This window comes from Aspergillus homomorphus (assembly GCF_003184865.1).
Source record: "Aspergillus homomorphus CBS 101889 unplaced genomic scaffold BO97scaffold_10, whole genome shotgun sequence".
NCBI classification, from domain to species: domain Eukaryota; kingdom Fungi; phylum Ascomycota; class Eurotiomycetes; order Eurotiales; family Aspergillaceae; genus Aspergillus; species Aspergillus homomorphus.
The window spans coordinates 60,140-74,818 of record NW_020291896.1 but is presented as its reverse complement, the minus strand read 5'-3'; the positions used below and the strand labels follow the sequence as shown (position 1 = coordinate 74,818).

General features: G+C 53.8%; 6 protein-coding genes across 6 annotated transcripts; 4 read left to right on the top strand and 2 right to left on the bottom strand.

Moving 5' to 3' along the window:
* Positions 1 to 148: 148 nt before the first annotated feature.
* Positions 149 to 3,602, bottom strand: BO97DRAFT_365567 (uncharacterized protein). Its single transcript, XM_025692579.1, has 5 exons — positions 3,068 to 3,602; positions 1,065 to 2,972; positions 929 to 1,008; positions 722 to 871; positions 149 to 656 (listed from the first exon to the last, which is right to left on the bottom strand). Exons 1-5 carry the CDS (start codon positions 3,212 to 3,214, stop codon positions 398 to 400), a joined length of 2,544 nt encoding a protein of 847 aa, XP_025553125.1. The 5' UTR covers positions 3,215 to 3,602; the 3' UTR covers positions 149 to 397.
* A 120-nt stretch (positions 3,603 to 3,722) lies between these two features.
* spb1 (rRNA methyltransferase spb1) lies at positions 3,723 to 6,598 on the top strand. The gene is made up of 4 exons (XM_025699824.1): positions 3,723 to 3,904; positions 3,955 to 4,104; positions 4,177 to 5,899; positions 5,967 to 6,598. The coding sequence occupies exons 1-4, from the start codon at positions 3,887 to 3,889 to the stop codon at positions 6,521 to 6,523; spliced, it is 2,448 nt and encodes an 815-aa protein (XP_025553124.1). The 5' UTR covers positions 3,723 to 3,886; the 3' UTR covers positions 6,524 to 6,598.
* Positions 6,599 to 7,259: 661 nt separating this feature from the next.
* Positions 7,260 to 9,339, top strand: dot1 (histone methyltransferase DOT1). The gene is made up of 2 exons (XM_025693580.1): positions 7,260 to 7,858; positions 7,950 to 9,339. Exons 1-2 carry the CDS (start codon positions 7,281 to 7,283, stop codon positions 8,914 to 8,916), a joined length of 1,545 nt encoding a protein of 514 aa, XP_025553123.1. The 5' UTR covers positions 7,260 to 7,280; the 3' UTR covers positions 8,917 to 9,339.
* Positions 9,340 to 9,359: 20 nt separating this feature from the next.
* On the bottom strand, positions 9,360 to 10,679 carry BO97DRAFT_404379 (ATG16 family protein). The gene is made up of 3 exons (XM_025694960.1): positions 10,389 to 10,679; positions 9,839 to 10,245; positions 9,360 to 9,695 (listed from the first exon to the last, which is right to left on the bottom strand). Exons 1-3 carry the CDS (start codon positions 10,471 to 10,473, stop codon positions 9,537 to 9,539), a joined length of 651 nt encoding a protein of 216 aa, XP_025553122.1. The 5' UTR covers positions 10,474 to 10,679; the 3' UTR covers positions 9,360 to 9,536.
* Positions 10,680 to 10,832: 153 nt separating this feature from the next.
* rab7 (Rab family GTPase YPT7) lies at positions 10,833 to 12,391 on the top strand. Its single transcript, XM_025698207.1, has 6 exons — positions 10,833 to 11,115; positions 11,190 to 11,243; positions 11,321 to 11,416; positions 11,504 to 11,683; positions 11,777 to 11,924; positions 11,987 to 12,391. Exons 1-6 carry the CDS (start codon positions 11,086 to 11,088, stop codon positions 12,094 to 12,096), a joined length of 618 nt encoding a protein of 205 aa, XP_025553121.1. The 5' UTR covers positions 10,833 to 11,085; the 3' UTR covers positions 12,097 to 12,391.
* Positions 12,392 to 12,540: 149 nt separating this feature from the next.
* On the top strand, positions 12,541 to 14,454 carry BO97DRAFT_387147 (DMT family transporter; the record flags this gene model as incomplete). Its single annotated transcript, XM_025693579.1, has 5 exons — positions 12,541 to 12,982; positions 13,047 to 13,406; positions 13,474 to 13,479; positions 13,548 to 13,620; positions 13,706 to 14,454. The coding sequence occupies exons 1-5, from the start codon at positions 12,860 to 12,862 to the stop codon at positions 14,452 to 14,454; spliced, it is 1,311 nt and encodes a 436-aa protein (XP_025553120.1). The 5' UTR covers positions 12,541 to 12,859.
* Positions 14,455 to 14,679: the final 225 nt, after the last annotated feature.

Here is a 14,679-nt window from a genome sequence, read left to right as displayed (position 1 = left end):
TCGAGAGGAAACACAATCAAACTCATGGTCGAACCAATCTCAACTCATGATTCATTGGGGGATGTCTACCGATCACCGAAACGAATAAATTATATACAGAAGCAACCCCCCCCCCCCCCCCCCCCCCCCCCCACAACCATTCGACCAAGGCACATACATTCCTTCACAAGCCAGCCCTTCAGAAGCTCAAGAATTCTAGTAAAGCGAAAAGCCACCCGCTAAATACAAGCTACCCAAACCAGCAGCTCAAGCAAGAGACCAAATCAGACCAAACCAAACCAAACCACAAGCAAAAAACACCACGGAGCAAAATTCGATGGTATGAAACTCTCTTCTTCTATGTTCATGGATGTTCATGGATGGATGGATGACAGCTAGTTCGAGAATGAAAGAAGAATTACAACTTGGACCGAATCCCCTCTAACCGGAACTTCACATCCTTGAGCACCTTACTGGTGGGTTTCCAGTCGTCGAATTGGCGGAGGAGTTCGGTCGTCTCGGTGAGGAGCTCGCGGCGGACGTATTCCTCTTCCAGGAGGCCGCGCATCGCGAAGGGGAGGATGTAAGGGTTTGCTGGGGTGGCGGGTTGGGTGCGTTTGATGTGTAGGGTTGTTGTTGGGAGGGAGGTGGTTTGCAGGGCGAATTCGATGGCGAGGCTTTTGGTTTGTGGGTTGGAGGGTTAGTGGGTTGGGTTTGTGGTGAATAGGGGAGGAGTACGAACCGGTAGACTGCTGGGTCGTCGTAGAGCCGTGAGTGGCCTTCGCCAGTGTAGAGGCTGCCTGCTAGTGGGGAGCTTAGTTCGCGGATGAGTCCGTGGTCGGCGATCCCGAGGTTGCGGAGTTTGAGGACGAAGCCGACGAGGTGGGATAAACTGTTAAGCGTTGTTAGTAGATGCTGATGTTTCTGGGGCGGTGGGTGTTGCACGTACAAGCTGGGAGCGTGCACTCGGCCGTCGACGAAGGCTGCACGGTAGATGTACGGATGGGTCACCGGGGTGAATAGCGAGGACTTGGCAGAAAGGCTCGTTAGTGCATGAAGCAGTTAGATGCGCAAAGACAGCATACCTCTAACGAAACTAGCTGATCGTCGATACTTCCAATGTAAGATATTCGGACGCCGAAATCTAAGCATGTGCGTAAGGCCGCTTCGTAATCCCTCGACACCTGGCTGTACGGCAACGCAAACTCGAAAAGCTCGCCGGCTGAGCCACTGATCCAGCGAGATCTGTAGTCCGTGAAGGGGCCCAGGTTGACGCCCGCCATGGCGCAGATGCCGACCCGCGATGCGTTGATGCAGCCGAAGAATATCAGCTTGGCAACTAACATGATTGCCACCGGAACGCCCTGACTGTGACAGGCAATCAAGATAAAGTCCGCCTTCCTGATCTCCTCCATCCAGTTCAGTAGCAGCTTCCACAGCAACTCCACGCGTTCGGCTATCCGGCCTTCGCCTTCCAAGGCAATCTTCTCAACGTCGCATTTGATGCCAAAGTCCTCTGCCCACTTCTGTATAGCTTCCGCGGCCATGGTTGAGAATCTGATCGATGTGCCTGTTGGCTGTCCGAGAACACTTCGAATCAGAGGAGCGGGAAAATATCCGTGCACACCGATGGCCAATGCCCTCTTGATATGAGGTGGATCTCGAACCATATATACATGCTTGTTCTCAGGTTGTTTGTTGTAGTGCAGGTACCGCCCTATCGTCTGAAATATGCCTGGCTTCTCTTCCAAGGCGAATGTGTCCTCGAACCGCGGAAGCAGCTGGTTCGGCAGGATCTTCTGTAATTGTTTTGCTGCTACTGTCTCAGTCGGACCTTGAGTCGAAGCACTGACATCCGCTTCGGCTCGTGCAGTGGCTTTATCTAGAAGGTTAGGAGTGCTCTTTGAAGCCTTCGATTTGACGCTTCCTTTCTTGACAACTTCCACCCTAGGCTCAGGCTCAGGTTCAGGCTCAGGTTCTACTGCAGGCTTTTTCGAAGGCTCTTGGGTCATTGACGCTTCGGCTAGCTGAGCATCTTGTGGCTTTCCGGGTTCGGCATCCTTCGAAGCATCCTTGAACCAGAAACTCCACCCGGAAGCTTTTGCATTGGTATCTGGCGGTTTGACTGGGCTGTGTACTTCCCCTTGCGTGTCATTTTCTTGGCTCGGTGCGGGTGCTGCATGTGTTAAAGATGGAGTAGGTGTATTAGTTCCATTAGACGGCTCGCTGGGAGTATTTTCCGATTCCTTGGAGGCCGATGAGCCATACCACATCTGAAGCCAGGATCGCTTTTGGGCTGTTCCAGAGACCTCGCTTATTTCGGTGGGCTGATGCTGGTTCTGGCTAGGTTCTGGCTCTGGCTCTGGTGCTGGTGCTGGTGCTGGTTCTGTTCGTGTTCGGTCTTCTATCGTCCTTTCTTCTTCCTTTTTGTCTTGGGGTTCCGAGGATGGCTCCTCTGCCGTCTTTGCCATTTGATCTTTTTGAACGGATTGATCGGCCGCCGGCTGTCCGTAGAACCATGAAAGCCAGCCAGCTGTTTGGGAGTCCGACGGGGCACCCGAGACCGCACCGGTGGCACTCTCGTCCGCGGCTGCTGTCGCAGTGGCCGTATTCGTCTGTCCCTTGCTCGTCACGTCCGCCACGGCTGCGCCCCTATCGCTCCGTGCTACCTCCCCGGTCGGTTTCGCGGCCACCGCAGTACGATCTGATCGGGCGTCGTCTGCGGGAGTCGACGCGGTACCATCAGAAGCGATATTGACGATGGTTGTCGTAGCACTGGCGGGAAGGGAGCGGCTAGATGCGGTATCCTTCCGAGTCAGCTGGAGCGAGGGATGGCGAGACCGCCTGAGGACACTGAGTTGGGAGGACGACGAAGAGGTGAGTTTGGGGGACGTGTGCTGGGCGGCGGCCGAGATGCTCTCACGGGCAACCTCGGTAACCGGGGCGGCTTTTGAAGCCCTCGAAACGGCGGGCCAGACTGATGGGTACCAGCTCTGCATACAAAGCGAAGATAGCACATGTATTAGCTACACCAAGCATCACCTTGTGGTTGTTGTTACGGCAACGCTATGGAGATCGATTCACTCACCACACCGCCTCCTTTCTTCTGCGCACGCGCACGTTGTTTGGCTGGGGAACTCGAAGCGGTGGAACTGTCATTTGAGGATGTGGTGGATCGCGAGTCCGCGCCTGACGGGCTGGGCTTTACTCTCTTACGAGATCCCATGGGTGGCATGGAAGTTTAACAGTGGCATCACCAAGATTGTGAATATGTGGAATATTGATATAAGAGGCCTGGGTGGCCAGGGGTGGGGATGGGGGATCAAAGCATGAAAGAAGCCTTGTTGTTGGAGAAAAGCCAAGAAAGGCCTTAATTATGATGGAAGGCCAGCAGGCCAAGACTACTAATAGTAGCCACCAGGTACGTCTGGGCGGGAAAAAGGGAAGGGAGGGAAAGATCGTTAGCACAGGAAGAAACAGGAAGATGAGGGATGAATTGATTTGGTTGGGGATAAGTTGTTATCAGGCCGAGGGGCGATTGGCCTCCAGTATGGTGATATCACGTCACATGTTACTCACTCAGACCGTCTCTTGCTTGCAACCTCAGGCACGTAGAAACAGACAAAGGCAACAAACAACTTCCCAAATGTGGCTCATTCCCGCACCGCCACATCCCACCGCCCAGAAAGGGGAAATTTTTCATTGTTTCGGGCCCGAATGTGGAGAAACCCATCCAGGCTTGTCTCCAAGTCCCGTCCGATAACTTTTTTTTCCCGTGCATAGAACAAATCCGCCCGCCGGTTCCTCCAACCAACCAACCCTCTCTTTGTCTCTTACCTCCTCTTTCTTTTAATTTCGCCAGTTCGGGTCTTGACGTCGAGTTTATCTCGACTGCCCGCTTGTCAAGATGGCGATTCAAAAGAAGGTACTGTGATTGCACCTTCCGCGAAAACAATTTGTACTGACAACAATCAGCACGGTAAAGGTCGTTTGGATAAGTGGTATCGCCTTGCGAAAGAAAAGGGATACCGAGCTAGATCGGCGTTCAAGCTGGTCCAGCTCAACAAGAAGTATGGTTTCCTGCAGAAGAGCAAAGTCCTCATCGATCTTTGCGCGGCCCCCGGTGTAAGTACATTGGCCCACCCACCTGGAACTCTTTCGGCTTGGCTGGGAATCTAACAAATCCGTGATGAAAAGGGTTGGTGTCAAGTTGCTGCAGAATGCATGCCCGCCCAGAGTATCATCGTCGGTGTCGATCTTGCGCCCATCAAGCCTATCCCCCGTGTGATCTCGTTCCAAGCCGATATTACAACCGACAAGTGTCGCGCCACTCTCAGACAACACCTGAAGCACTGGAAGGCGGACACAGTTCTTCACGATGGTGCTCCCAACGTCGGTACAGCCTGGACTCAAGATGCCTTCTCCCAGTCCGAGTTGGTGCTGCAGTCGATGAAGCTGGCCACCGAGTTCTTGGCCGAGGGCGGTACATTCGTGACCAAGGTCTTCCGATCGAAGGACTACAATCCGCTGCTGTGGGTGTTCAAGCAGCTCTTCACCTCCGTCGAAGCCACGAAACCCCCCTCTTCCCGAAACGTGTCGGCCGAAATTTTCGTCGTCTGCCGCGGCTACAAGGCCCCCAAGCACCTGGATCCCAAGTTCCTCGACCCCAAGCACGTCTTCGCCGAACTCGCGGACCCCACCCCCAATAACGAGGCCAAGGTCTTCAACCCCGAGAAGAAGAAGAGAAAGAGAGAAGGTTACGAAGAGGGTGACTACACACAGTTCAAGGAATGTTCGGTCTCGGAATTCATCAACACCACCGACCCGATCGCTATCCTCGGTTCATACAACAAGCTTAGCTTCGCGCAACAACCGGGCGGAGATCTCGCGCTGGCCACCCTGGACCGACTCGAGGAGACGACCGACGAGATCCGCACTTGCTGCGATGATTTGAAGATCCTGGGTAAGAAGGAATTCCGGAATCTGCTCAAATGGCGTCTCAAGGTCCGTGAGAAGTTTGGTCTCGTCACGAAGAAGGGGCAGCAGCAGAAGAACGAGGAATCCGAGGAAGTCGCGGAGGTCGCCCCGATGGACGAGGAACTGGCCATTCAGGAAGAATTGCTCCGGCTGCGTGAGAAGGAGACCTCGAAGATGAAGAAGGAAAGACGCAAAGAGAACGAGAAGAAGCGCAAGGAAATCGTCCGCATGCAGATGCACATGACGACGCCCATGGATATCGGTATGGAACAGCTGGGTCCTGGCGGAGACGATGCCACCTTTTCCATCAAGCCCGTCGACCGAAACAATGCTCGCGATGTCATTGCAGCGGGCAAAGAGGCTACAATCGAAAGTGACAGCGAAGACAGTGCCGACGATTCCGGCAGCGAGAGCGACGAGGAGGGTGATCGTCTTGAGCGAGAACTCGACAATTTGTATGAGCAGTATCAGGAACGCAAAGAGGACAAGGATACGAAGTTGCGGGCGAAGAAGGCCAGAAAGGGATACGAAGCCGACGAATGGGACGGCTTTTCCGACGAAAACAAAGGAGACAGCGACGATGAGGAAGAGGAGGACGCTACTGAGGTAGCCGGTGTGCAAGCACCAAAGTCCGGATCGCTTTCTAATCACGCGGCGCTCTTCTTCGACCAGGATATGTTTGAAGGTCTCGAGGATATCGATGATGTGGAAGACGAGGAGGAGGATGAGGAGGATGAGGAAGACGATGGTGACGAAGAAGAAGATGAAGACAGCGAGGAAGAGGAGGACTCCGAGGCCGAGGAAGAGGAAGAGGACAGTGCTGTTGAGGTCGACAACCGTCGTAAGAACAAGAAGACCAAGGACTCGAAGAAGAAGGCCATGGACTCCGATGATGAGGAGCCCGTTCAGCTTGAGGACCCGCGCAAGGCGAATGGACAGCTTGGTAAGTCTACAAATTTCTGTTCGTTGTTAGTCAAGCGTGCGACAGTTTCTAACACATCCACTACTAGATATCGACATCATTACCGCAGAGGCTATGGCTTTGGCGCAACTGATGGCTACGGGTGAGAAGAAACACACCGACGTGGTCGACGATGGTTTCAACCGCTACGCGTTCCGGGATGTTGACGGTCTGCCGGAATGGTTCCTTGATGACGAGGGCAAGCACAGTGCCCCGAACCGGCCCATCACCAAGGCGGCTGCTGCCGCCATCAAGGAAAAGTGGCGTGCTATCAACGCTCGCCCCATCAAGAAGGTGATGGAGGCCAAGGGTCGTAAGAAGTTCAAGGCTGCCCAGCGATTGGAGAAGCTGCGCAAGAAGTCGGCCTTGTTGGCGGATGATGAGGCCCTCAGTGAGAGAGACAAGGCGCAGTCGATCGCGAAGTTGATGGCCCGTGCAGCGAAGAAGAAGCCCAAGCAGCAGGCGAAGCTGGTGGTGGCCAAGGGCGCCAACCGGGGTATCTCGGGTCGTCCCAAGGGTGTCAAGGGTCGGTATAAGATCGTGGATTCCCGCATGAAGAAGGATATTCGGGCGCAAAAGCGGGTTGCGAAGAAGAAGCAGAAATAGAGGCGCCGAGAGGTTGTGGTTGTGTAATGGTGCACAAGATGTTGGTAGTTCACAGTCTGGATTCTTGTAAATACCCAGTTAAAATATCACGATCCTGTTTGTTGTGCACTTGCTGCATGCATGTGTTATACAGTAGTAAATGTCGATTGTTCTTGGTTTAGTGTGAAATCGAGACATCCATCATATGCAGAGCTGCAGACTAACCGTAGTCTACTAAGTACGATGTACAGTACTCGTCTCTCACTACTGTCGGCGCTAAGGCAAGGGCAGCTGAACTGATCGGACCCGAAGTGGCGGCAACTGGAGAATACTTACCTTATTTATGGATGGAGTTAATCAGACTCCGCCCGCCGCCGCCGCCGCCGCCCACCGACCGACCGACCGATCGACCATCGCGCGGGTTTTTATTCCCTCCTCCCTCCTTCTCCTCCCTCCTCGCCGCCCGCCCGCCGCCCGCCGTCAACCCGCTTTGTTTGTTCGGCAGCCTTACCTACGTTTTTGCATCTTATCGATCGCTATTCCATACATTCCTTACTCCTGATCTCCCTTTTTGAAAGTTGGGAATACCCTCGTACATATGTTGTATCCCGTATCATAGGTTGTCTTTTTTTCCCTTTCTTACCATTTTCTTGTACAGCCGTTACTGCATTCCACTGTATTTTTTGCATCATTGCCCCGAGTCTCATACCAAAAAAAGTGCGAGTGTGAACCCGCCTACCCCCCCCTCCGGCCGCCTCCCTCTCTCCCCCGAAGCTCCATGGGATTTTTCGACCACCTCCAGAAAGGGGGTGCCTTCTCGCTGCAACCCAAGAAGCCTCAGATCCGCCAAGTCGTCCAGACCCGAGCCGCCGCCCCGACAGCCTCCTCCCGCTCACCTTATCATTCCTCGCCGCGGACCCCGTCCACCCAGCTCAAGACTCGAGAATCGTCGAGTCGATCCGTCTCAAGGGACCGCAACGATCTTGTCCCGTCTTCGTCCTCCTCGAAGCGCCGCCTGGGCACGCCCGCCCAGAGTAGTCGCAAGCGCCAGACGCCGGAATTGCGCCTCTCCAGCGACGATGACGCCAGCAGCGATTCTGATGCCTCGTCCTTCGAGATCGGTCGGAAACGAGCCCGGACGGGGGACGATAGCGCCGAGCCGGACCCTCATCGGCGCGTGCGATCCCTGAAGGCCTTCGTCGAGGATGGTGGTGGTGGTGGGCGACGGCTCCCCATGATCCATGCCGCCGAGATCACGTCGTCTCAGAAAGAAGGGAATTTTAAGCCCGCGTTTGGAGAGGCGAGACCGCTGCCGGAGATTTTCTTGCAGTATCCGAGTAATTCGCCGAAGGAACGGTACGAGAACCCCATTCCTTTTTTTTCCTTCTGCCTGCTTTTCGTCTTGTTTCGGGTCCTGACGTGATCTTTCTCCTTCTCTCATTTTCAGGTATAATCTTGTTGTTCCGCGCGATAATGACGATTTCAAACCCATCGACGATATCGTTCAAGTCGTCGAGATTGTTGCTCAGAATTTCATCCCGGAGGATGAGTTGGACCAGTTTGATGATGAGACGAATGGCATCCGGCGCAGGTTACGACGCGCTCTGGCGCAGTCATCCGAAACACAGTTCCGTGAAACGGTGGCCGACTACAATCACGCGATCGAACGGTTGAGGCGCAATGGGAGCATTGCCAAGAAACTGGATTCGATCGGCCGCCTCAGCTTGCCGCTGGTGGAGAGGATCCTGAACCAGATATACTCGCGGACGGTCTCGCCCCGGGTCGAATCGCTCCGCCAGTATGAGAACGGGACGGACAACGTGTACGGGGAGCTCCTCCCGCGGTTCATCAGCACTATTTTCAAAGAGACCGGTCTGAAATCGGGCCAAGTCTTTGTGGACTTGGGCTCCGGCGTCGGGAACGTGGTTCTGCAGGCGGCGCTGGAGATTGGCTGCGAGAGCTGGGGCTGCGAGATGATGCAGAATGCCTGTGAGCTCGCCGAGCTCCAGCAGGCGGAGTTCCGCGCACGATGCCGCCTCTGGGGTATCGCCCCCGGGAAAACGCATCTGATTCGCGGCGATTTCCTGAAGCAGCAGAGCATCGTCGATGTGCTGAAGCGCGCGGACGTCGTCCTGATCAACAACCAGGCGTTCACCCCGCAGTTGAACAACGAGCTGATTAACCATTTCCTGGACATGAAGGAGGGCTGTCAGATTGTTTCGCTCAAGTCGTTCGTCCCCGCGGGCCACAAGATCCAAGCCCGCAACCTCAATTCGCCCGTCAATTTGCTCACGGTCAAACAGCGCAATTATTGGTCCAATAGCGTGAGCTGGACCGACGTTGGAGGCACCTATTTCATTGCCAGGAAGGATAGTTCCCGGCTTAAGGCCTTTGCCGAAAGCCAAGGGTTATGAAACTTGAAGCCTTTTTTTCTCCCTTCTTCTTTTCTTGTCGGTGCCACAAACGGTGCATGCATGATTGTCACGGCAACTTTTGGGTAACGACCGCGACGATTGGATTCGATTCATTATACCATTTCCCCATTCTTGTGTATCGATGGTCCCTGGACACCCATGATATATATGTTTCTGTTTTTCATTCTTCTCTTTTTCACATATCCAATCTCCATTTTCATAGGGCTGTGGATAGCTCCCTAGGCCTTTTTTGAGGGGGACACCGCCGCGGGCTCAAGGCATGATACCACATTTTCTTTAGAACAGGCATCTATACATATCAGCGCGTTGCTATTCTTATACAGATTAGTTTCTGCTCTCGAGGTACAGGGTTGAGCCCTTTAGCTGCTAGGCAGCTGGCAACGAAGGGTTCCGCGAGACTACTGTGAATAACCAGTTTCATGGGGGTATCATAGGTATATTGTGCATAGAAATCGAAAAAAGAAATCCCGACACATATCTAAAGAGATTCCTTATTCGAGCCGAAGAGATGAGAGAAGGGAGCAATCGTGTTGGTGCGCGTAACCAACCCATCCTGCCAATGTCTCTCCGAATGAGAAGAAAAAGAGGGAGAAGCAATGCTAAGAAAACTTCGAAGTAGCATTCAAGGCATCCGCCTCCTCGCCCATCTTAGCCATCCACCGTCTAATCAAATCCTGATTCTCCTGCTGAAACCGGGCCGATCGTTCCTCGGCCATATTCAATTGAAGGTTCAGCGATGCCATCTCGTCTTGGAAATCCTGTAACCACCCCACCGACAAGTCAATTAGGTGTCCGAGCAATAAGGAAGCCAACCAGGAAGCAGTGCCACGAAGCAGTGGGGTTGCATTTCTAGCTCTTCCCTCTTCTTTATTCGTGTCTGTATTTCTTCATGAAGACTCACCTCCAACAACTTAGCCTTCCCGCGCAGCTCCTCATCCCGATCCTTCAACCGCATCTGCAGATGCGTGACCTCCTGCTCGAACGCATGGATCCGGCGGATATCGTGGGTGTTCCTCTTCCGGAGCTTGTCGAGTTCGGCGGTCACGCGCGCGAGCCGGTCCTGCAGCTCGGAGCGTGAGCGTTGCGCCTCGGCGAGGTCGGCGCGGGTGCTTGCCAGGAGGGCTTCTTGTTGCGTTGATAGTGGTGGGGTTGTCGTCGTCTTCGTCGTGTTTCCGCTGGGGTAAGTAGTTGTACGTGGGTTCGCGCCTGCTGGCGCCGGACTCTGTGGGTAATCGTTGTTATTGTTGTTTGATGCGTTGGGTGGTGTTGTTGTTGTTGAGCGCCCGGTTCGATCGGCTAGTTGGGTATCTTGAGGGGGATTTTTTTTGTTAGATTCGGGCGGCTGGGTACTACATTTTATGTATGGTGGGTTGTTCGTTTTTTTTTTTTTTTTTGTATAGAAAAGGTAGAATGGGGGTTTTTTATTGCAGAAGTAGAGATGTATAGCATACAGGCTTCGTATAGAGCTGTGTTGGCCTTCTCGCGACGATCGCGGGCTGCCAGCGCCGCCGAGTATTCTTCCCGCCAGTGGGCCATTTAGATAGTGGTGATAAGGGCGAGAGGGTGTATGTGCTGGGACGGATTCACGGATACATGATGGCCTTGCTTGGAGGTGTATGGGTATGGCAGGATATGATTGATAAGGATTAGGTTTGTAGTCTGAGAGTAGTAAGTATGTTGTCTGCAGGTCCCTCGATGAAGCAGCACGAGATAGTTGACTAGTCTGGAGGTGATTGTCGAGGATGTCCGGTGACGGTGACGGTGACGGTGACGATGACGATGGGCTCATCAAAGCAGACCGCTATCTCCACCGCCCAGCTCCCTCGTGCATGATCGAATGCCCCATTCTTTTAGTAGCTCCGGTTCAGTTCACCGTCCAGCCCCAACCCAACCAACTAACAGTCTAACTAACTACAACTACACTAACTCGCAGCTAAACTACTTACCTCCCTCCTCCTACTTACTCCTCCGGTTGTTGTGCCCTTTCAACTCCACTTACCATCCCCCGCCACAAAATAAACAAAAAACAACACCTCCCTCGACATTCTCGGTGTCTGTGTCATCCCAATCCCTGCTCTCTTCATCAACTCGCCCTGCCGCTGCCATCTCCTTACCGCATCCATCGGTAATACTTGACGCAACTCCACCATGTCGTCACGGAAGAAGGTCTTGTTGAAGGTAATCCGCATTACTCCCCGAACAGTCGTCGATGAGACCAGCGAAAACTAATATCTGTTCTCGCACTGGACTAGGTCATCATCTTGGGTGATAGCGGCGTCGGTAAAACGAGTTTGATGAATCAATATGTCCGTGGTCTCCTTCCTCGCAGCATCTAGCTCGAACCTCATCGAACTGTTTCACTGACACCCCGCCCGCCCAATAGGTCAACAAGAAGTTCAGCGCGAGCTACAAGGCCACGATCGGAGCCGATTTCCTGACCAAAGAGGTTCTGGTGGACGACCGTCTGGTAACAATGCAGGCATGTCTCCTCTCGCTTTCTTCAACCTCCGACACCGCACAAGGCCGTCATTGCTGTTTGTAATGGGAACTAACTGTCTGCGATTAGATCTGGGATACTGCGGGACAGGAGCGCTTCCAGTCCTTGGGTGTTGCTTTCTACCGGGGTGCCGACTGCTGTGTGCTGGTATACGATGTGAACAATTCCAAGAGTTTCGAGGCGCTGGACAGCTGGCGCGACGAGTTCTTGATTCAGGCTAGCCCTCGGGATCCGGAGAATTTCCCTTTCGTATGGCTCCCCCTGTATCTGTTTTCAAGTCGGTGGATTTGCTGGGAACACATCGCGAAAGGTTTGTGGTGCGGTCACTGACATGTGTTGCAGGTTGTGATTGGTAACAAGATCGATGCGGAGGAAAGCAGACGGATGATCTCCTCGAAGCGGGCGATGACTTTCTGCCAGTCGAAAGGCAACATCCCGTACTTTGAGACCAGTGCCAAGGAGGCTGTGAACGTTGAGCAAGCCTTTGAAGGTAAGTTGCGTTGCTTCCCCGCCTATTCATGCGCTGCGCATGCTGATGGTTGTCCTACGTAGTCATTGCTCGCAGCGCTCTGGCACAAGAAGAAGCAGAAGAGTTCAGCGGCGAATTCAGCGACCCCATCAACATTCACCTTGACGGTGACCGCGACGGTTGCGCCTGTTGATACCCTATCGCTAGACATGATTTTTTTTTGGAACGATACTACAACTCTGTCTTTAGTTAAGAGATGCCGTGCTTCGACTGGTTGCGAACTGTGATCTTCTTGTTTTCTATGTCTATTAAGGAGAGGGGGTTCCGTTACTCTCTATCGCACCTGTACATACATTGCGGGTGCCCTCTCATGTATCACGCTTCTGTCTTTTGCTGGTTCGTTGCTCGCATGGGGTGTTATTGATTAATGGTTAATGTTGTCTTTACTACCTAGTCCATCTTCCGTGCTTATCTGTAGGAGTCTGGGGAATTCCACACACTGTTACGCACCTAGAGGGTATTTTGCAGTCGCGTGCTTATCGGGGTAATCTCGTGATGCTTGGCGGCATTCTTCCGGTTACACCGCCCTCTCCTGCCTTTCCCCCCAACATTTCCCCGGTATCTCTCCCCTGCTTATCGCGCCTCCTGCTGGACCAGGTGGGATAGATTAGCATTGACTTAATTGTTCTTAACGCCGCTAAGCTGTCTCACTCCTGGCGTCCGTCCCCATGACTCGCTCAAGTTGATGACCCTATTTGGTGGGCTTCTCTGCAACGTCTCCGGTGTGTCTGTCTGTCGCTCTTCACTGTGCACGCGGGGAAGTTTGAGTTCCTATCTCGACAGCTCGGAACCAGACGAGTCGCGTTTCCCCTCCTCGTGCGTTCTCACCCCGAGCGAAGCACACACACATACACACGCACACGCACATTAGTGCAGAGGCGTCAACCACCAGCCTCATGGACTCTACAACGCCAAACCCGCAAGGCTCGGGGCTGTCTCCCGGAGCCCGTCGAACACTCGGGATCGCATTGCTATTAGTCGTGGTCTTCCTCTGGACGGCCTCGAATTTCCTGGCCAGTGTACATACATACTCCCCGGTCATCGTTGAGAGAAGGACGCTCCAACTAATCCTTGATTACATAGACCATCTTCGCCGATAACACGTACTCGAAGCCATTCTTCGTGACCTACGTCAACACCTCCCTATTCATCCTGCCGCTCTTCACCATCATCGCCAGCCGGGTGTTCAAGCTCTGGCGCGCGGACAAGCTGTACCGGATCCGATCCGTCCACAACCTGCTCGAACACTTGGATGCGCACGACACGGACGGCGAGGCCCGGCGGATTTTGGAACGGCGGGATTCATGGGATAGCGAGGGGAGACATAGCCCTGAGAGATGGGCTACATCTGCGCGGGAAACGGAGGGGACGTCAAAAGAGCATCCATCTCGGCTGGGGCTGAAGGAGACTGCCAAGCTGAGCTTTCAGTTTTGTCTATTATGGGTGAGTTGCTTGCGTCTGGTGCTGTGCCATGGGAGTCTTGGAGGCTAACTTGAACATGTGATAACAGTTTACTGTAAGTCGTGACTTTGATTCTTGCTGGGACGGCGAGTGATTGACCTTGTCCTTTCCGGGTTGGTACAGGCCAATTACTTCGCCATGGCGTGTTTGCAATATACCACGGTGGGCAGTACTACCATCCTCACCTCCACCAGCGGTAAGCTTTTTATCCAGAACAGACACGCATAACCACAACCGGTCTCTAGCATAACTAAACCCGATTTCTTTCCCGAGAAAAACAGGCGTTTGGACGCTGATCTTCGGCGCGCTCATCCGCGTCGAGCGCTTCACGCCGCGCAAACTGTGCGGAGTCATCGCCTCGCTCCTCGGCATCATCCTCATCTCGCGGCTGGACATGACCTCAGACTCCTCCTCTTCGACCCCAACGACCCTGCAGGCAACCAACAACGGCGATAACAACCACAACAACAACAAAAGCACCTTCCCGACCAAAACCCCGGGGGAAATCGCCCTCGGCGACGCGATGGCCGCCTTCAGCGCCATCATGTACGGCGTGTACACGATCGTGCTCAAGAAGCAAGTCGGCGACGAGTCACGCGTCAACATGCAGCTATTCTTCGGGCTGGTCGGCCTGTGGAACGTCGTGCTGCTGTGGCCCGGGTTTCTGGTGCTGCATGCCGCCGGCGTCGAGCCGCTCGCCTGGCCCGACACCCCCCGCATCTGGGCCATCATCGCCGTCAATGCCCTCGCCTCCCTGCTATCGGATATCTGCTGGGCCTACGCCATGCTCCTGACCACGCCGCTGGTTGTCACTGTGGGCTTGAGCTTGACGATCCCGCTGTCGTTGGTCGGCCAGATCGTCATCCAGGGGCAGTATGCCACTGGGTTGTATTGGCTTGGGGCTGGGGTGGTGTTCTGCTCGTTTTTGGTTGTTAATCATGAGAGTCGGGCGGATTTGGTGGACGGGGGAAGGAGGGGAAGGAGCAGGGGTGGCGCGGGGTATGAGGTTATTCCTGAGAGGAGGGATTGATGAGGTGGGGTTGTGCTATTTCCTCTAGTGGGTATATACCCAATCATGCGTGTCAATGTCGGTTTATAGATTGGATGTCAATGGCAGTGCTTATTTTGCACCCTATGCCCTGATGCATGCCCAGGATTAATGCGTACGATACATGTTAGAGATGTCGTAAGGGATCATGCCAGAAGGGGAGTGTAAGGTAAAAGATTGAAGCGTACGGTACATACTTGAAGCAGC

Coding starts and splice junctions, on each gene's coding strand:
- BO97DRAFT_365567 (XM_025692579.1), bottom strand. CDS start 3,214: ATGCCACCCATGGGATCTCGTAAGAGAGTAAAGCCCAGCCCGTCAGGC. Junction 2,973..3,067: donor AGAAGAAAGGAGGCGGTGTG/GTGAGTGAATCG, acceptor CTTTGTATGCAG/AGCTGGTACCCATCAGTCTG. Junction 1,009..1,064: donor ATCAGCTAGTTTCGTTAGAG/GTATGCTGTCTT, acceptor CTTTCTGCCAAG/TCCTCGCTATTCACCCCGGT.
- spb1 (XM_025699824.1), top strand. Junction 4,105..4,176: donor ATCTTTGCGCGGCCCCCGGT/GTAAGTACATTG, acceptor CGTGATGAAAAG/GGTTGGTGTCAAGTTGCTGC. Junction 5,900..5,966: donor CAAGGCGAATGGACAGCTTG/GTAAGTCTACAA, acceptor ATCCACTACTAG/ATATCGACATCATTACCGCA.
- dot1 (XM_025693580.1), top strand. CDS start 7,281: ATGGGATTTTTCGACCACCTCCAGAAAGGGGGTGCCTTCTCGCTGCAA. Junction 7,859..7,949: donor AGTAATTCGCCGAAGGAACG/GTACGAGAACCC, acceptor TCTCATTTTCAG/GTATAATCTTGTTGTTCCGC.
- BO97DRAFT_404379 (XM_025694960.1), bottom strand. CDS start 10,473: ATGGCCCACTGGCGGGAAGAATACTCGGCGGCGCTGGCAGCCCGCGAT. Junction 10,246..10,388: donor CACAGCTCTATACGAAGCCT/GTATGCTATACA, acceptor ATCCCCCTCAAG/ATACCCAACTAGCCGATCGA. Junction 9,696..9,838: donor GGAAGGCTAAGTTGTTGGAG/GTGAGTCTTCAT, acceptor GGGTGGTTACAG/GATTTCCAAGACGAGATGGC.
- rab7 (XM_025698207.1), top strand. CDS start 11,086: ATGTCGTCACGGAAGAAGGTCTTGTTGAAG. Junction 11,417..11,503: donor ACCGTCTGGTAACAATGCAG/GCATGTCTCCTC, acceptor GTCTGCGATTAG/ATCTGGGATACTGCGGGACA. Junction 11,925..11,986: donor CGTTGAGCAAGCCTTTGAAG/GTAAGTTGCGTT, acceptor TGTCCTACGTAG/TCATTGCTCGCAGCGCTCTG.